General features: G+C 41.4%; 1 protein-coding gene across 1 annotated transcript in view; it reads left to right on the top strand.

Annotated features, from left to right (window-relative positions):
* The window catches only part of LOC125554730 (DEAD-box ATP-dependent RNA helicase 13-like), a 59,672-nt gene extending 42,993 nt beyond the window's left edge, over window positions 1-16,679 (top strand). The window contains exon 6 of the mRNA XM_048718177.1: window positions 16,449-16,679. Coding sequence (XP_048574134.1) covers window positions 16,449-16,679 — 231 coding nt within the window. The remainder of the gene's footprint in view (window positions 1-16,448) is intronic.
* The last annotated feature ends 3,155 nt before the right edge of the window (window positions 16,680-19,834 follow it).

Genomic DNA, 19,834 nt, shown 5'->3' with positions numbered 1-19,834 from the left:
AGCTCACACACGGTAAGACATGTTCACAACTTTCCAATTCATCCCCGATGAATCAGACCTAACACAACTCTAAGCAATAGCAGGCATGACAAAGCATGAATGAGTAGGCACATCAGGGCTCAAACAACTCCTACTCATGCTAGTGGGTTTCACTAATTATTGTGGCAATGACAGGTCATGTAGAGGAAAGGGGTTCAACTACTGCAGCATGTAACAGTTGAATCGTTGTTGTCCTAATGCAGTAAAAGAGAGCAGGAGCGAGAGAGTGGGATTGTATCGGAATGAACAAGGGGGTTTTGCTTGCCTGGCACTTCTGAAGATAGTATAGTTCTTCATCGGTGTCATCAACTCATGTCGGAAGCACGTCTATCGAGAGGGGACAATCGCCGGCAACTGAGAAAGAACATAATCAATGCAATGCCACAATATGATGCATCATCATGACATGGCAATATGCTATGATTTGAGCTAATGCATCTAGCTATGATTTAAATGAAGTTGGTTTGAATACATGATTCAAATTCCATCTCCATATATAATTACTTAATGCCCTTTATTTGTTTTGTCCAAAACAGAGGACAAACATTGTTCAAACATGCATGAAAATGGTACAGATGGATTCCTTGAATTTTTCTGATAATTTTTCATATATAAATTATTTCATTCTGAGTTATAGATTAATTTCCATGATTTTTAGAAGTTTTAGACATTTTCTAAAATTAATAATTCATTTCTGATTTATTTAAAATTCCACAAAACGCTTATTGCCTCAGCATTGCAACTGGGTGATGTCAGCAGGTCAACAGACGGGGTCAGGTCAAACTTGACCAGTGGGGCCCACTGGTCAGGGACACACTGCTGATTAGGTCACTGACGTGTGGGGCATGGTCAACGACCACGTCAGCAAGTCAACACTGACGCGTGGGGCCACTGTGATTAGTTTAAGCTAAATAGAGAAATAAACTGCGGTTAACTAAAACATGGGGCCTAGGTGTCAGTGACTCAGGGGGGGGGGGTTAATCAGCAGGGTCATTAGTGGCTAATGACAGGCCTTGTCATCTCACCGGAGTTAACGCCGGCGAGCACATAGACGCGGCGGTGATGATCAGGACAGCTGCTCCGGCGACCAAATCAATGGCCGAGCCCACCTACGAGGAGCTGGGGCTCGTGCGCATCCAACTATGGCAGGGGGAGGGCGCAAGGTGACCGGAGTTGGGCACGACGTCAACCTCGGCAGCGGCCGAAGCTACGGCGTCGAGCGGAGCGGGGCTGTGGAGAATGATAGGAGGAGCTGGGGGATGCGTTCGGCTCCTGGGAGCTCGGTGAGCACGGCGACACGCTCAGGCGCGAGCTATGTCATCAGTAGCCGCGGTGGCGCCATGGCCGGCGGCAGTGAGGTCTCGAGCTTGACGGAAGCGACAGCTAGGGGGGCAAACGAGCACGGGAGATAGGGGTTTGGCGTAGTGGCTCACGGCGGTTGTAGGGGGCGTTGAAGTGGGCTAGGGGAAGTCCTGCGAGCAGCGAATCAATGGTGGTGGTAGTCGGAGCCCAAGGTGGAAGACGACGACGATGGCGACATTGCTGGCCACCCGCAGTCGCGTGCTTTAGCGTGCGGCTCTACGGCGTCGAGGCGGAACTCGTGGGGGCGCTGGTTGGGCATGGGGATGCTGGTGGCCATGACAACAACGAGCGGCGGCGACGACAGCTCTCGGAATGCGCACGGGGGGGGGGGGGGGGGGGGGGGGGGGGGGGGGGGGGGGGGGGGGGGGGGGGGGGGCCGAGCTAGGGAAAGGGAAGAGGTCCAGGGAGAGAGGGGAGAGGTGCAGGGGGTCGAGGGGGGTGCGTGGCGCCCTCGGGTGCCTCCAGCGGTGAGCAGGTAAGCAGGAGGTGGCCGGCGCGTGCCGGCGCGCGGCAGACACTGCTATGTCTCGAGCTAGCGTTGGTTTTCCCCGAAGAGGAGGGGGTGATGTAGCACAGTAGTGTAAGTATTTCCCTCAGTTTTTGAGAACCAAGGTATCAATCCAGTAGGAGGTCACGCGCAAGTCCCTCGTACCTACACAAAATGGTAGCAACTCGCAACCAACGCTTAGGGGTTGTCAATCCCTTCACGGTCACTTACGAGAGTGAGATCTGATAGAGATAATATTTTTGGTATTTTTGGTATAAAGATGCAAAGTGAAAAGTAAAAGCAAAACAAGTAAAATAAAGTAATGGAGATTGATATGATGAGAATAGACCCGGGGGCCATAGGTTTCACTAGTGGCTTCTCTCAAGAGCATAGATATTCTACGGTGGGTGAACAAATTACTGTTGAGCAATTGATAGAATTGAGCATAGTTATGAGGTTATCTAGGTATGATCATGTATATAGGCATCACATCCGTGACAAGTAGACCGACTCCTGCCTGCATCTACTACTATTACTCCACTCATCGACCGCTATCCAGCATGCATCTAGAGTATTAAGTTAAAAACAGAGTAACGCCTTAAGCAAGATGATCTGATGTAGAGGAATAAATTCATGCAATATGATAAATACCCCATCTTGTTATCCTCGATGGCAACAATACAATACGTGCCTTGCAACTGTTTCTGTCACTGAGCAAGGACACCGCAAGATTGAACCCAAAGCTAAGCACTTCTCCCATTGCAAGAACTACCAATCTAGTTGGCCAAACCAAACGGATAATCCGAAGAGACTTGCAAAAATAACTCAATCATACATAAAATAATTCAAAGAAGATTCAAATATTATTCATAGATAAGTTGGATCATAAACCCACAATTCATCTGTCTCAACAAACACACCGCAAAAAGAAGATTACATCGAATAGATCTCCACGAGAGAGGGGGAGAACATTGTATTGAGATCCAAAAAGAGAGAAGAAGCCATCTAGCTACTAGCTATGGACCCGAAGGTCTGAAGTAAACTACTCACACTTCATCGGAAGGGCTATGGTGTTGATGTAGAAGCCCTCCGTGATGGATGCCCTCTCCGGCGGAGCTCTGGAACAGGCCCCAAAGATGGGATCTCGTGGATACAGGAAGTTGCGGCGGTGGAATTAGGTTTTTGGCTCCGTCTTTGGTCTATTGGGGCTACGTAGGTATATATAGGAGGAAGGAGCACGTCGGTGGAGCTCCGAGGGGCCCACGAGGCAGGGGGGCGCGCCCAGGGGGGCGCGCCCTCCACCCTCGTGACCTCCATGGAAACTTCTTGGAGTAGGGTCCAAGTCTCCTGGATCACGTTCGGTGAGAAGATCACGTTCCCGAAGGTTTCATTCCTTTTGGACTCCGTTTGATATTCTGTTTCCTCGAAATACTGAAATAGGCTAAAAACAGCAATTCTGGGCTGGGCCTCCGGTTAATAGGTTAGTCCCAAAAATAATAGAAAAGTGGAAAATAAAGCCCAATATAGTCCAAAACAGTAGATAAAGTAGCATGGAGCAATCAAAAATTATAGATACGTTGGAGACGTATCAGGCATCCCCAAGCTTAATTCCTGCTTGTCCTCGAGTAGGTAAATGATAAAAAGAGAATTTTTGATGCGGAGTGATACTTTGGCATAATTTCAATGTAAATCTTCTTAGTCATGGTATGAATATTCAGATCCGAAAGGTTCAAGACAAAAGTTCATATTGACATAAAAATGATAATACTTCAAGCATACTAATCAAACAATTATGTCATCTCAAAATAACATGGCTAAAGGAAGTTCATCCCTACAAAATCATATAGTTAGGCTATGCTTCATTTTCGTCACACAAAGATGTTCCCAACTTCTATACCCCCGATGACAAGCCAAGCAATTGTTTCATACTCAAATAATCTCAAACTTTTTCAACCTTCACGCAATACATGAGCGCGAGCCATGGCATAGCACCATGGGTGGTATAGAATATGATGATGGGGATTGTGTGGAGAAGACAAAAAAGGAGAAAGTCTCACATCAACGAGGCTAATCAATGAGTTATGGAGATGCCCATCAATTGATGTTAATTCAAGGAGTAGGGATTGCCATGCAACAGATGCACTAGAGCTAAGAATGCTCAACAAAAGAAAACTAGTGGGTGTGCATCCAACTTGCTTGCTCATGAAGACCTAGGGCATTTTGAGGAAGCCCATCGTTGGAATACACAAGCCAAGTTCTATAATGAAAAATTCCCACTAGTATGAACAAGACAACTTATGAGACTCACTATATGAAATCATGGTGCTACTTTGAAGCACAATATATGAGACTCACTACATGAAGAACAAGGTGCTACTTTGAAGCAAAAGTGTGGAAAAAGAGATAGTAGCATTGCCCTTTTTATTTTCTCCTTCTTTTTTTGGGCCTTTCTTTTTTTTCTTTTTGGCCTTTCTATTTTTTTTTGATTGGGCAATGCTCTAATAATGATGATCATCACACTTCTATTGATTACAACATAATGATTACAACTCGATACTAGAACAAGATATGACTCTATATGAATGCCTCCGGTGGTGTACCGGGATGGTGCAATGAATCAAGAGTGACATGTATGAAAAATAATGCATGGTGGCTTTGCCACAAATACGATGTCAACTACAAGATCATGCAATGGCAATATGACAAATGTAAAGCATGTCATGATGATGATGATGGAAGTTGCATGGCAATATATCTCGGAATGGCTATGGAAATGCCATGATAGGTAGGTATGGTGGCTGTTTTGAGGAAGATATAGGGAGGTTTATGTGTGAAAGAGCGTATCATATCACGGGGTTTGGATGCACAGGCAAAGTTTGCACCAACTCTCAATGTGAGAAAGGGCAATGCACGGTACCGAAGAGGCTAGCAAATGGCGGAAAGGTAAAAGTGCGTATAATCCATGGACTCAACATTAGTCAAAAGAACTCATATACTTATTGCAAAAATTTAGATGTCATCAAAAATCAAGTACTACACGCATGCTCCTAAGGGGATAGATTGGTAGGAAAAGACCATCGCTCGTCCCCGACCGCCACTCATAAGGATGCACAAGCCAGGTACACTTCAGGCTTCAAATTTGTTACACAACTTTAACCATACGTGCATGCTACGGGACTTGCTAACTTCAACACAAGTATTTCTCAAATTCACAACTACTCAACTAGCACGACTATGATATTATCACCTCCATATCTCAAAACAATTATCAAGCATCAAACTTATCTTAGTATTCAACCCACTAAAAAGAAAGTTTCACATATCTTGAATACCAAGTATATTAACATTAAGCAAATTACCATGCTATTAACGACTCTCAAAATAATCTAGGTGAAGCATGAGAGATCAAGTTTCTTTAAAACAAACCACCACCGTGCTCTAAAAGATCTAAGTGAAGCACTAGAGCAAAAATTATCACGCTCAAAAAGATATAAGTGAAGCACATAGAGTAAACTATCAAGCTCAAAAGATATAAGTGAAGCACATAGAGTATTCTAACAAATTTCAATTCATACATGGCTCTCTCAAAAGGTGTGTACAGCAAGGATGATTGTGGTAGACTAACAAGCAAAGACACAAATAATACAAGACGCTCCAAGCAAAACACATATCATGTGGTGAATAAAAATATAGCTCCAAGTAAATTACCGATGGAAGTGGACGAAAGAGGGGATGCCTTCCGGGGCATCCCCAAGCTTTGACTTTTTGGTGTCCTTGGATTATCTTGGGGGTGCCATGGGCATCCCCAATCTTAGGCTCTTGCCACTCCTTGTTCCACAATCCATCAAAAGAATTCACCCAAAACTTGAAAACTTCACAACACAAAACTCAATAGAAATCTCGTGAGCTCCGTTAGAGAAAGAAAACAAAAGACTACTTTAAGGTACTGTAGTGAACTTGTTCTTTATTTGTATTGGTGTTAAAACTACTGTATTCCAACTTCTCTATGGTTTATAAACTATTTTACTAGCCATAGATTCATCAAAATAAGCAAACATCACACGCAAAACAGAATTTTTCAAAAACAGAACAGTCTGTAGTAATCTGTTACTAACGCAAACTTCTGGAACCCAAAAAATTCTACCAAAATTAGACGACCTGGGAAATTTGTTTGTTAATCAGCAGCAATTGGAATCACTATTTTATCACGTTCTGGTGATTTTTGACAATTCGGGCACTGAGCGCAAAGATTCTGGAAATTACAGCAAGATCAAATAACTATCTTCCAAGAAGATCTAATAGGTTTAACTTGGCACAAACACTAATTAAAAGATAAAACCACATCTAAACAGAATCTATATGTATTATTTATTCCTAAATATAACCAAAAACAAAAAACACAAAATAAAATTGGGTTGCCTCCCAACAAGCGCTATCGTTTAACGCCCCTAGCTAGGCATAAAAGCAAGGATAGATCTAGGTATTGCCATCTTTGGTAGGCAATTCTTCAATGAGGCATCATTTTCTTTATTTCTAGTGATTATCAAACTTTTAGGCATAAGATCGAAAAATTCATTTGTGGCAAATGGTTCCTTAATGATTGTAAAAAGATCGGGGTGAATACTTATAGATTTAAGATCCTCATTTTCCTTACTAGATGATTCACCCTTATTTTTAGGAACATACATAAACTTGGCAATTTTAGTGGGAGGACTAGGAGTACTTTTTATGGAAGAAAAAGCAGTTCCCAAGTTGGTAATGATACCCTCAAGTTTATCGATTCGAGTAGAGTCTAGATTTATTTTTTCATTAACCATGGGTTCCTTCTCCTTAATATTTTTCAAAGTCATTCCTACCTTAGATCCATATTGAGTAATATGATTATGTATCTTTTTATCTAGATTTTCAATGGATTCAATGGTAGCAACTTTGTTTCCAATAATTTCAAGCCTTTGCATAACATGCTCCAAGGTTAACACAGTTCCATTAACCAAAAGGGGTGGTGAGCCAAATAAATCTATTAAAACATTATAGGAATCAAAAGTATGGCTACCCAAAAAATTCCCTCCGGTAATGGTATCAAGGATATATCTATACCAAGGATTAGCACCTACATAAAAATTGTGAAGAAGGACTGAAGTAGATTGCTTCTTGATAGATCTATTTTGAGCATTGCAAATTCTATATCAAGCATCTTTTAGATTTTCTCCCTCCCTTTGTTTAAAATTTAGCACTTCATTCTCGGGAGATAATGGAGAAGATAACGAATTCGACATAGTGACAGGTAAGCAAACTAACACACGAGCAAACAAAAGGCAAAGGGAAAAAGAGGAGGAGATTGGGAAAGAGAGGGCGAATAAAACGGCAAGGGTGAAGTGGGGGAGAGGAAAACGAGAGGCAAATGGCAAATAATGTAATGCGAGAGATAGAGATTGTGATGGGTACTTGGTATGTTGACTTTTGCGCAGGATTCCCCGGCAACAGCGCCAGAAATGGCTCACTGAAGGGAGATTAAATCTTGACTTGACTTGGCGTAGGCCTCCCCGGCAACGGCGCCAGAAATGGCTCGTTGACGGGAGAGTAAATCTTGACTTGACTTGGCATAGGCCTCCCCGGCAACGGCGCCAGAAATCCTTCTTGCTACGTCTCGAGCTAGCGTTGGTTTTCCCCGAAGAGGAGGGGGTGATGTAGCACAGTAGCATAAGTATTTCCCTTAGTTTTTGAGAACCAAGGTATCAATCCAGTAGGAGGGCACGCGCAAGTCCCTCGTACCTGCACAAAACGGTAGCAACTCGCAACCAATGCTTAGGGGTTGTCAATCCCTTCACGGTCACTTACGAGAGTGAGATCTGATAGAGATAATATTTTTGGTATTTTTGGTATAAAGATGCAAAGTGAAAAGTAAAAGCAAAACAAGTAAAATAAAGTAATGGAGATTGATATGATGAGAATAGACCCGGGGGCCATAGATTTCACTAGTGGCTTCTCTCAAGAGCATAGATATTCTACGGTGGGTGAACAAATTACTGTTGAGCAATTGATAGAATTGAGCATAGTTATGAGGTTATCTAGGTATGATGATGTATATAGGCATCACGTCCGTGACAAGTAGACCGACTCCTGCCTACATCTAGTACTATTACTCCACTCATCGACCGCTATCCAGCATGCATCTAGAGTATTAAGTTAAAAACAGAGTAACGCCTTAAGCAAGATGACATGATGTAGAGGAATAAATTCATGCAATATGATAAATACCCCATCTTGTTATCCTCGATGGCAACAATACAATACGTGCCTTGCAACTCTTTCTGTCACTGAGTAAGGACACCGCAAGATTGAACCCAAAGCTAAGCACTTCTCCCATTGCAAGAACTACCAATCTAGTTGGCCAAACCAAACGGATAATTCGAAGAGACTTGCAAAGATAACTCAATCATACATAAAAGAATTCAGAGAAGATTCAAATATTATTCATAGATAAGTTGGATCATAAACCCACAATTCATCGGTCTCAACAAACACACCGCAAAAAGAAGATTACATCGAATAGATCTCCACGAGAGAGGGGGAGAACATTGTATTGAGATCCAAAAAGAGAGAAGAAGCCATCTAGCTACTAGCTATGGACCCGAAGGTCTGAAGTAAACTACTCACACTTCATCGGAAGGGCTATGGTGTTGATGTAGAAGCCCTCCGTGATGGATGCCCTCTCCGGCGGAGCTCTGGAACAGGCCCCAAAGATGGGATCTCGTGGATACAGGAAGTTGCGGCGGTGGAATTAGGTTTTTGGCTCTGTCTTTGGTCTATTGGGGGTACATAGGTATATATAGGAGGAAGGAGCACGTCGGTGGAGCTCCGAGGGGCCCACGAGGCAGGGGGGGCGCGCCCTCCACCCTCGTGACCTCCCCGGAAACTTCTTGGAGTAGGGTCCAAGTCTCCTGGATCACGTTCGGTGAGAAGATCACGTTCCCGAAGGTTTCATTCCGTTTGGACTCCGTTTGATATTCTGTTTCCTCGAAATACTGAAAGAGGCAAAAAACAACAATTCTGGGCTGGGCCTCGGGTTAATAGGTTAGTCCCAAAAATAATATAAAAGTGGAAAATAAAGCCCAATATAGTCCAAAACAATAGATAAAGTCGCATGGAGCAATCAAAAATTATAGATACGTTGGAGACGTATCAGACACACGCCCTCATCCTCCTGGCGCTGGGTTGAGGACGATTGGCAAGTCGCTAGGTGGGTTGGGTCGGCCAGTGGGCGAACTACAGTAGCAGGTAAGGCCCAGGTACTTCTCTCCTTTTCTCTTATTTCTCTTTTCTATTTTGTTGAATTTGATTTGATTTGATTTTTATACCAAATCATTTCATAAACTTCTGAAAATTATTATGTGGCCTGTTAAAAAGTATTCAAGGCCACTTGCAAACTTTCAGAGTTATTGGATCATATTTGAAATATATCAAATATAAATCCAATGCAAATAATTATTGAATTAATTCCAAATGCCCAAAATAAATATTTATGTGATTCCAAAAATATTGGTTTGAGTTTTACTTCTTGCCATTATTTTCAGAGATTAACAGGGACATTTTCTTGGGCTTATTTGAAGCAATTTTTATCTTGGTCATTTTCAGAAATGATTTCTGAGGCTTTCAAATGTCCCCATTTCAAGTTCATTGAAATTTAAACATGATGCACAATTGACTAGCTAGTCTTGGTCATACCAAAACTAGGGATGTGACAGTGAACCACCATCAGTCATTAAATATCTAGGGACTCCAAACCTTGGGAAAATAACTCCCTTAAGCATTTTAATAGAGGTGTTGTGATCAGCACTACTAGTTGCAATAGCTTCTACCCACTTAGTAACATAATCAACAGCAACCAAAATATGTGTATACCCATTAGAGGAAGGAAAAGGTCCCATGTAATCAAATCCCCAAACATCAAATGGTTCAACAGCAAGTGAATAATTCATAGGCATTTCTTGACGCTTACCGATATTACCTATTCTTTGGCATTCATCGCAATATAAGACAAACTTACGAGCATCCTTGAAGAGAGTAGGCCAATAAAATCCAGATTGCAGTACCTTGTGAGCAGTTCTATCTCCAGCATGATGTCCTCCATATGCATCGGAGTGACATTGCCGTAGGATTTGTCCATGTTCACGCTCAGGTACACGACGTCTAATAATACCATCTACTCCTTCTTTATAAAGATATGGGTCGTCCCAAAAGTAATGTCTTAAATCATAGTAGAATTTTTTTCTTTTGTTGGTATGTTAATCTAGGTGCTAAATATTTAGCAGCAATGTAATTGGCATAGTCAGCATACCAAGGAGTGTTATGAGCAACATTTATTGCAGCTAACTGCTCATTGGGAAAACTATCATCAATAGGTAGTGGGTCATCAAGCACATTTTCAAGCCTAGACAAGTTATCAGCTATGGGGTTCTCAGCTCCTTTTCTATCAGTGAAATGTAAATCAAATTCTTGTAGCAAGAGAACCCATTGAATAAGTCTAGGTTTAGCATCTTTCTTTTCCATAAGATATTTAATAGCAGCATGGTCAGTGTGAACAATTACTTTTGAATCAACAATGTAAGATCTAAATTTATCACAAGCAAACACCACTGCTAGAAATTCTTTTTCAGTAGTAGCATAATTTCATTGAGCATTGTCTAGAGTTTTACTAGCATAATGAATGACATTCAGTTTCTTATCAACTCTTCCTAGAACAACATCAACAGCATAATCACTAGCATCACACATAATTTCAAAACGCAAGTTCCAATCAGATGGTTGAACGATAGGTGTAGAAATTAAGGCTTTCTTGAGTGTTTCAAAGGCTTCTAAACAATCATCATCAAAAACAAAAGGAACATCCTTCTGCAAAAGCTTTTTAAAAGGCCTAGAAATTTTAGATAAGTCTTTGATAAATCTCCTATAAAAACCAGCATGACCTAGGAAACTACGAATACCTTTGATATCTTTAGGACATGGCATTTTCTCAATTGCATCAACCTTAGCTTTGTCCACTTCAATACCTTTTTCAAAAAATTTATGACCCCAGACAATACCTTCATTAACCATAAAGTGGCACTTTTCCTAATTCAAGACAAGATTTGTTTGTTCACATCTCTGCAAAACTCGATCAAGATTGCTTAAACAATCATCAAAAGACTTCCCATAAACAGAGAAGTCATCCATGAAAACCTCAACAATCTTTTCACAAAAGTCAGAGAATATAGCAGTCATACATCTTTGAAAGGTAGTAGGTGCATTGCATAAACCAAAAGGCATACGTCTATAAGCATACATTCCAAAGGGACAAGTGAAAGTGATCTTTTGTTGATCAAGTTGAGAAACAGGTATTTGTGAAAAACCAGAGTATCCATCTAGGAAGAAAAAAGGCAGTGGGTAATGATCTTTTCTAGTTGCTTTATTGAATTTTCTAAAATCAATTACCATTTTATAGCATGTAACAATTATTTGGTGGAATAAGTTCATTATTATCATTAGGAACAACAGTAATATCTCCTTTCTTAGGTGCACAATGAATAGGACTTACCCATCTACTATCAGCTATAGGATAGATTATACCTGCTTCCATAAGTTTTCATATTTCCATTCTTACCACTTCCTTCATCTTTGGATTTAATCGGCGTTGGTGATCAACAACGGGTTTAGCATCAGGTTCCATATTAATCTTGTGTTGACATAGAGTGGGACTAATGCCCTTTAAATCATCAAGAGTATATCCAATAGCAGCTCAGTGCTTCCTCACAACTTTCAATAATCTTTCTTCTTCAAGTGCTGAAAGGTTAGCACTAATAATAACATGATATATCTTCTTTTCATCAAGATAACCATATATCAAAGTGTCTGGCAATTGTTTTAATTCAAACATAGGATAACCTTTATTTGGAGGAGGACCTCCTAGAGTTTCAATAGGCAAATTATGTTTAAGCAGAGCACGTTGTTCAAACAAAATCTTATTTATTTCATTTCTTTCATGCATATGTAAATCATTTTTATGGTCTAGCAGATATTGTTCTAGAGGATCAGTAGGAGGCACATAAATAGAAGCAAGACAAATTATTTCATCCTTACCAGGCAATTCTTTTTCATGAAGCTTTCTGCTAAACTTGGAAATATTAAACTCATGAGATTCATCACCAAAGCTAACACTGACAGTTTGCTTCTCACAATCTATTTTAGCATTAACGGTGTTCAAGAAAGGTCTACCAAAGATAATGGGACAAAAGTCAACTTGTGGGGAACCAAGAACCAAAAAATCAGTAGGGTATTTTATTTTCCGAGACAAGACTTCAACATCTCTAACAATCCCAATTGGTGATATAGTATCGCTATTAGCAAGTTTAATACTAACATCTATGTCTTCTATCTCTGCAGGTGCTATGTCATTCATAATTTCTTGATATAAGGAAGGAATAGCACTCACGCTAGCACCTAAGTCACATAAACCATGATAACAGTGGTCTCCTATTTTAACTGAGACAACGGGCATGCCAACAATAGGTCTATGTTTATCCTTTTTATCAGGTTTGGCAATTCTAGTAGCTTCTTCACAGAAGTAAATAACATGCCCATCTATATTTTCTTCTAAGAGATCCTTAATCATAGCAACACTAGGCTCTACTTTAATTTGTTCATCAGGTTTAGGTGTTCTAATATAACTTTTGTTGACCACAGTTGAAACTTTAGCATGTTCATTTATCCTAACAGGGAAAGGTGGTTTCTCAATATAAGCAGTAGGAACAACTGGATCAAAATTATAAAGTATAGTTTCTTCCTTAGCTAGTCCCGGTTCTTTAATTTCTTCTTTAATAGGTGGGTGATATTTAAACAACTTCTCTTTAGGGAGATCAACATGAGTAGCAAATGATTCACAAAAGGAGGCTACTATCTCAGAGTCAAGTCCATATTTAGTGCTAAACTTTTGAAAAGCATCGGTATTTATAAAATATTTAACACAATCATACTTAAGCTTAATACCTGACTCTTTACCTTCGTTGAATTCCCAATCTTCAGAGTTGCATTTAATTCTTTCCAAAAGATCTCACCGGAATTCAATAGTCTTCTTCATAAAAGAACCAGTACAAGAAGTATCTAGCATGGATTGATCATCACGAGAAAGCCGAGCATAAAAATTCTGAATAATAATTTCTCTTGAGAGCTCATGATTGGGGCATGAATATAACATTGACTTAAGCCTCCCCCGAGCTAGAGTGATCCTTTCTCCTTCACGAGGCCAAAAAAATTATATGTAATTCCGATTATGATGAACTAGATGCATAGGATAATTTTTTTGGTGAAACTCCTATTTCAATCGATTCCAATTCCAAGATCCAATATCATCGCATAGCCTATACCATGCCAATGATTTTACCTTCAAAGATAAAGCGAAAACCTTCTTCTTAACTTCATCTCCGGGTAAACCTGCAAGCTTAAACAATCCACAAATTTATTCGACATATATCAAGTGCATATCAGGATGTTCGGTTCCATCTCCTGCAAAAGGATTAGCTAGGAGTTGTTCTATCATACCCGAAGGAATTTCATATTCAATATTTTAGTAGGTGTAGTAGGTTGAGGGGTAGCTAATTGTGGTTCCGGTCGAGGTGAAGATACCCCGAACAAACCCTTCAAAGGATTGTTTTCCATAGTAACAATTGATAGTAAATTTCATCACCCTATATAAATGTTTCCTTACCAAATTCCACTTACCAAGAGCACTTTACTCCCTGGAAATGGTGCCAGAAAATAGCCTTGATGACCCACAAGTATATGGGATCAATTGTAGCTCTTTTCGGTAAGAGTGTCAAACAAAACGAGGAGAAGAAGGAAATGACAAGTGGTTTTCAGCAAGGTAATGTCTGCAAGTGCTGAAATTGTAAGTAACAGAGTAGTTTGATAGCAAGATATTTTGTAACGAGCAAGTAATGATAATAGTAACAAAAGTGCAGCAAGGTATTCCAATCCTTCTGAGGCAAAGGACAGGCCAAAACGGTCTCTTATAGTATGCAAAGCATTCTTGAGGGTACACGGGAATTTCATCTAGTCACTTTCATCATGTTGATTCGATCCATGTTCGCTACTTTGATAATTTGATATGTGGGTGGACCGGTGCTTAGGTGTTGTTTTTACTTGAACAAACCTCCTACTTATGATTAACCCCCTCACAAGCATCCGCAACTACGAGAGAAGTATTAAGGATAAATCCTAACCATAGCATTAAACTTTTGGATCCAATCGGTCCCTTATGGAATAGCGCATAAACTAGGGTTTATGCTTCTGTCACTCTCACAACCCATCATTTAATAACTACTCCACAATGCATTCCCTTAGGCCCAAATATGGTGAAGTGTCATGTAGTCGATGTTCACATGACAACAGTTAGGGAATGAAAACATACATACTATCAAAATATCGAACACATATCAAGTTCACATGATTACTTGCAACATGATTTCTCCCGTGACCTCAAGAACAAAAGTAACTACTCTCCAGTGATAAACATGCTTAAGATCAGAGGGGTATTTAATAGCATAATGGATCTGAACATATAATCTTCCACCAAATAAACCAAATAGTAATCAACTACAAGATGTAATCAACACTACTAGTCACCCACAAGCACCAATGTAATCAACACTACTAGTCACCCACAAGCACCAATCTATAGTTGCGGTAATAAGATTGAACACAAGAGATGAACTAGGGTTTGATATGAGATGGTGTTGTTGAATATGTTGATGGATATTGCCCTCCCCAAGATGGGAGAGTTGTTGATAATGATGATGACGATGATTTCCACCTCTCGGAGGGAAGTTCGCCTGGCGGAATCGCTCCACCGGAGGAAAAAAGTGCTCCTGCCCAAGTTTCGCCTCGAGACGGCAGTGCTCCATCCCGAAAGTCATCTCCTTATTTTTTTCTAGGTCAAAATGACTTATATACCAGAAGATGGGCACTGAAGGTGGGCCTGGGTGAGCACAACCCACCAAGGTGCGCCCAGGTGGGTTGTGCCCACCTATTGGCCCCCCCTCTAGTACCTATTTGCTCCAATATTCTTCATATATTCCACAAAAATTCTCTGTAAAGTTTCAGCTTGTTTGGAGTTGTGCAAAATTGGTAGCCTGACGTAGCTTTTCCAGGTCCATATTTCCAGCTGCCGGAATTCTCCCTCTTTGTATGTACCTTGCAAATTATGAGAGAAAAGGCATTAGAGTTACTCCAAAAGAATTATTATGCATAAAACATCATAAATAACAGTAGGAAAACATGATGCGTATCTGTATGCCACCTTGCTATGCGTCTGTATTGCGATTGTGCCCCCATCATGAGTTCATCATGTGATTGGGATAGAATTGCATCTTGGGCGTTACAAGTTGGTATCAGAGCCATACCAACTATAGGAGCCTTTGCTTGATCGAACCACCGATGAGTCTAGAAGAAAACTGTTTTGAGTCTTAGTTATTTCAAAGAGTAGGAATTCTTTTTACTCCATACCCCCTTCGTCGCTCTGGTAAGGACTCGTGACGTAGGTGTTTTTCTCACTCCTCTATCCTTTTTCACTCAAAAAAAATTTAGGATCACTCGGGTATTATGGAAACGTTCCGATATCTTTGTGATTGGGATTCTGTCTTGGTGCCTCCTGATATTTAGGGGTTATGGCAGTGTCCCGGGGAGTTGAGCTCCATGGTGTTTTCATCACAGTGTTTATCATTTCAGTTCCGAAATACCAGAGGACGCCGACATAAAAAACGCTTCTATATTCTTTGTGGTGAGAGTAGTTTGACGACACCCAGTACTGGGGAGAGCAATCAGATGTATTGCCAGAGCTAGTATATCGAATGTTTTCGAAGGTCTGAGGTACACAATTTCCGAAGGTTTCTTTGTTATGTGTTAAAGGATGGATACAGTTGGAGCGTAGGGCTTGTTAGTTGTGTGAGATATTTGTGCCTCCCTGTATCCCCAACATCGGATTGCATAACCAAAAAGTTTTGGGAGTTAATAGGTGGGAATTCAAGTAGCTGTAAGTTATCTTTTCGACAGGTATTTGTTATGAGATAGGAATCTTTACCATGTATTTGTTCCAGTTCTTACCTTGTTGTTTTATTCATCTACCTCGTTCAAGTGGCTTCTCCTTCAAATGGTCGTACCATATTAACTTTGGAATGCATTCGTTCAATCTCTTTGTTCGGATGTTATAGTCAAGACTTCATTGCACAAGTCTATCCTTTGATTCAGCTTGTCTATCATTTCAATGGTGGTTCTAATGGATGGCATCTTCTTCAGGATGGATCCCTCAACGCGTCTGCATCTGGAACGTATCGATGGAGAACAGTTGAACCCTCCACCTCCGCCACCTCCCCCGCCTCCAGAGGCATGGAAAGCTTTGATGGCGGCCACCAACACCAATACTCAGATGCTAATTCAGCTCATGCAAGAGTGTAGCCAAGGCCAAGGCAACCAATGGAACCAAGGTCAAGGGCAATTGAACAATCAACCTCAATTTGCTACACTCAATCAGTTCCTCGCAAATCAGCCAAAGTCGTTTAGCGCTTATGTTGAGGCCATGGACACTGATGATTTGCTCGTGGACATGAAAACGCATTTGGAGTGCAGCAATGTCAGACCGGAGGACTACGTCAAGTTCACTTCCTTCCAGCTCAAGGACCAAGCAGCAGATTGGTATCAGCAGTACAAAGACTTTAGAGGTGGTCGAGTGATTAGCTGGACCGACTTCTATCGAGATTTTTGAGCTCATCACATTCCAACAAGTTGTCGAGAGAATGCGTGAGCAATTCTGTAATCTCAAGCAAGGAAGCATGTCCGTGTACCAATATAACGTCAAGTTTCGGAATCTTGCTCGCTATGCAAGGCAAGACGTCCCAGATGAGAAGAGTATGATCTACTACTTCAGGGGTGGCCTTAGAGAGGACCTTCAGTTAGCTCTCGTTGTTGCTAAGCCTACTCAGTTCGATCAGTTCTATAACATGGCTCTAAAACAAGAAGCAGCTCAGCACAAGTGCAAAGCTTCCAAGAAGAGGCTCAGGGATGCAGTCCACTCTTCTTCCTCTCAAGTGGTCTCAAAGAAGCAGAAGTTCTGGCTTCCTCCACCTCCTCTGTTTCGTCCGCCCTATCAGCGAAAGCAGTCGGGTGGTCGTGGATCATCCCCCCCCCCCCACCCCAAGCTATCAGAACAAGTCTCAAGCTCCGAGGTCAAACGGTCCTCCTCCTCCACCTTTTCGTCCACTCTTAGAGGTCAATTTTCACGAGTGTGGTATGAAAGGGCATTACTCCAACAAGTGCTTCAACCAGAGGCGCCTTCCGCCTCCTCCTCCAGTCAGGTCAGCAAGGCAACGCAGTTGTCAAGCACAATCCAATGTATGCAAAGGTGAACATGTTGAATGCAGCTCAAGCGAAGGAACCTACAGATGTGATCATGGATAATCTCTCAGTTAACTCTCTTCCGGCAAAAGTATTGTTTGATTTAGGTGCATCACATTCTTTCATATCAAGACATTTTTATGAGATGCATGACTCAATGCCTGATTTATTAGACAAGCCTTTATCCATTGTCTCTCCGGGGAAGATCATGAATTCTCGCTTGATAATTCCTGATGTCAGTATCAAGGTGGACAATTATGCATTTCTGGCTTCCCCAATTGTTCTTGGTAATTCCGACATTGATCTCATTCTTGGCATGGATTGGCTTTCTAAGCACAAGGCTTTCCTTGATTGTGCTGCCAAGGAGATTAAATTGACTAACCCATCTGAAGATGTGATTATCTTTGCGGTTCGTGATGGAACCATTCGGTTGTTCTCTCTCAATGAGAAAGGCGAGATCAATGCTATTTCTCAGATTCTAGTTGTTTGTGAGTATTATCTGCTTTGGGCGGCTGGAGCAAGAAGACCAGAGGTTGAAGAAGCACTACGGCCGTTGGATGGACATCGTACGGTCACTGGAGCTAGAATCGTTCATATTGACTAAAGTTGACAAAGGCCCTCGTCCCAGTCAACTTAGTAGGCCCACAAGTCAGCCTACCACCATGGTGGGTCCGAGCTAGCAAGGGGAGTATTCTTTTTTGTGCGTAATAAGGAGGCACTTCTGGTGGGTCCAAGCTGACAGTGGGGGGAATGTTATTTTCGCAAAATATGCTGGCCTGTCCAGTGGGTCCCAGCAGTCAGGGCGGAAATGTTTTTTTCGCGAAATAAGGTGGCCCGTCCGGTGGGTCCCTGCTGTTAGGTGGAGGAATAATTATTTTGCGCGTAATAAGGAGGCACTTCCTTGCGGCCGCCTGGACCCAGCTGTCAGCCTCTCCACGTACAGTACTCTTCCGATGGAAGTCGGTCGTTGACCACGTTGACCACGCCGCGCCGAGAGCACCAGGGCGGTGGTCTGGACGACGGCGAGGCCTATGAAGGGGACGATGCGGAGCCGGGGAAGACGCAGAAGTGGAAACCCGCGCGGAGAGGAGTACGAGGGTTCACTGGTTCGGCTGCGGTGTGAGGCCGCCGTTGCTGTAGAATAACGGGGGTGTGGGTGAGTAGAGTACGTGACACGACCGGCACTGCTTTGGGCGGCTGGAGCAAGAAGACCAGAGGTTGAAGAAGCACTACGGCCGTTGGATGGACATCGTACGATCACTGCAGCTAGAATCGTTTATATTGACTAAGTTCACAAAGCCCTTGGTACGCGTCAACTTAGTAGGCCCATAGCTCGGATTTGGCAGAGAACATATATCCCATTTGCAATTTGTAAGAATGTACAACCCATTTTTTTAATTCTAATGGAACTTACTACAGCCCATTTACAGTTTGTTAAAAGTACAGCCCAACTTCTAGCTAGGTAACGATTAATAATTTCAAACAACCGCTTAAAACAGAATTCAAAAAAACAATTCCCACATTTTGATGGGATCCGAAATATTTTTATCCAAAATTTCTAGTCAGGTTAAATATAATTTCAAAATAAAGTTGCATTACGTTAAAATCCAACAAAATATTGCGCACGCAACAAGTAATGAAATTAAAATTTTCAAATTCCAAAAATAATATATTTTTCAAACTAATTATGTGTTTGGTGCAAAGTAACTGTCTAGTTATTATAATTACATCCCATTTATTATTTCTTAAAGTCCATTTTCTAATTAAGCCTAATGCATACCTCCTAGAAAAGTTTGCAGCCCAGCGGGGCGGAGAATAACAAGTTGACCCAGATATTGTGTACAACTGTCGGCCCAGTTGCATTGCTGATGTTGAAAAAAGGCATGTGTAGTATAGTACAACCTAGCATGGTTACTCAGCCCACATTCAGCAACGCCGGAAAGGCCCAAACAAAGTTATGTACAACTTTTTGAAGTCACTGAGCTTAATTAATAACTTAAGAAAAAAGTTAGATTATAGTGGAACCTAATTAAAAGATGTCACGAGCAAATAAATAATTCAACGGGTCCCACTTGTGCATGTGTGTGTGTGTGTGTGAGAGAGAGAGATAGATAGAGAGAGAGACCCATCGGTCAATGCTCGTAAATACATCTTTCAGCCATATGCATTGCTGATGCTCAGTAAAAACTTATATAGTTGACACAAAAATTTCACGCAGGCGGCACAATCAGGATGGAAGCAGTGGATCGCTACGGGAAGGGCTATGTTGAAACCAACAAAGTTGTACAAAACGGTTCATCGTCTTTATCAATAACGGGGAAATATCTTGAATGTTGTGCAAAGAAAACAGACAAACAACACAATAAGTTCTGCTAGCACATTAAGTTGACGTACAACCCTTTCTAAAAAAAGTTCAGGTACAAAATTAGAACAGGTCACAATCAAATGTACTGGCATATCAGTGCTTCACACCCATAGCTCGGATTTAACTAGTATATGACAAGATTCAGTTGTTACGTCAAATTA

The sequence above is a fragment of the Triticum urartu genome, chromosome 4, assembly GCF_003073215.2.
Source record: "Triticum urartu cultivar G1812 chromosome 4, Tu2.1, whole genome shotgun sequence".
NCBI classification, from domain to species: domain Eukaryota; kingdom Viridiplantae; phylum Streptophyta; class Magnoliopsida; order Poales; family Poaceae; genus Triticum; species Triticum urartu.
This window is presented reverse-complemented; position numbering and strand designations above follow the sequence as displayed.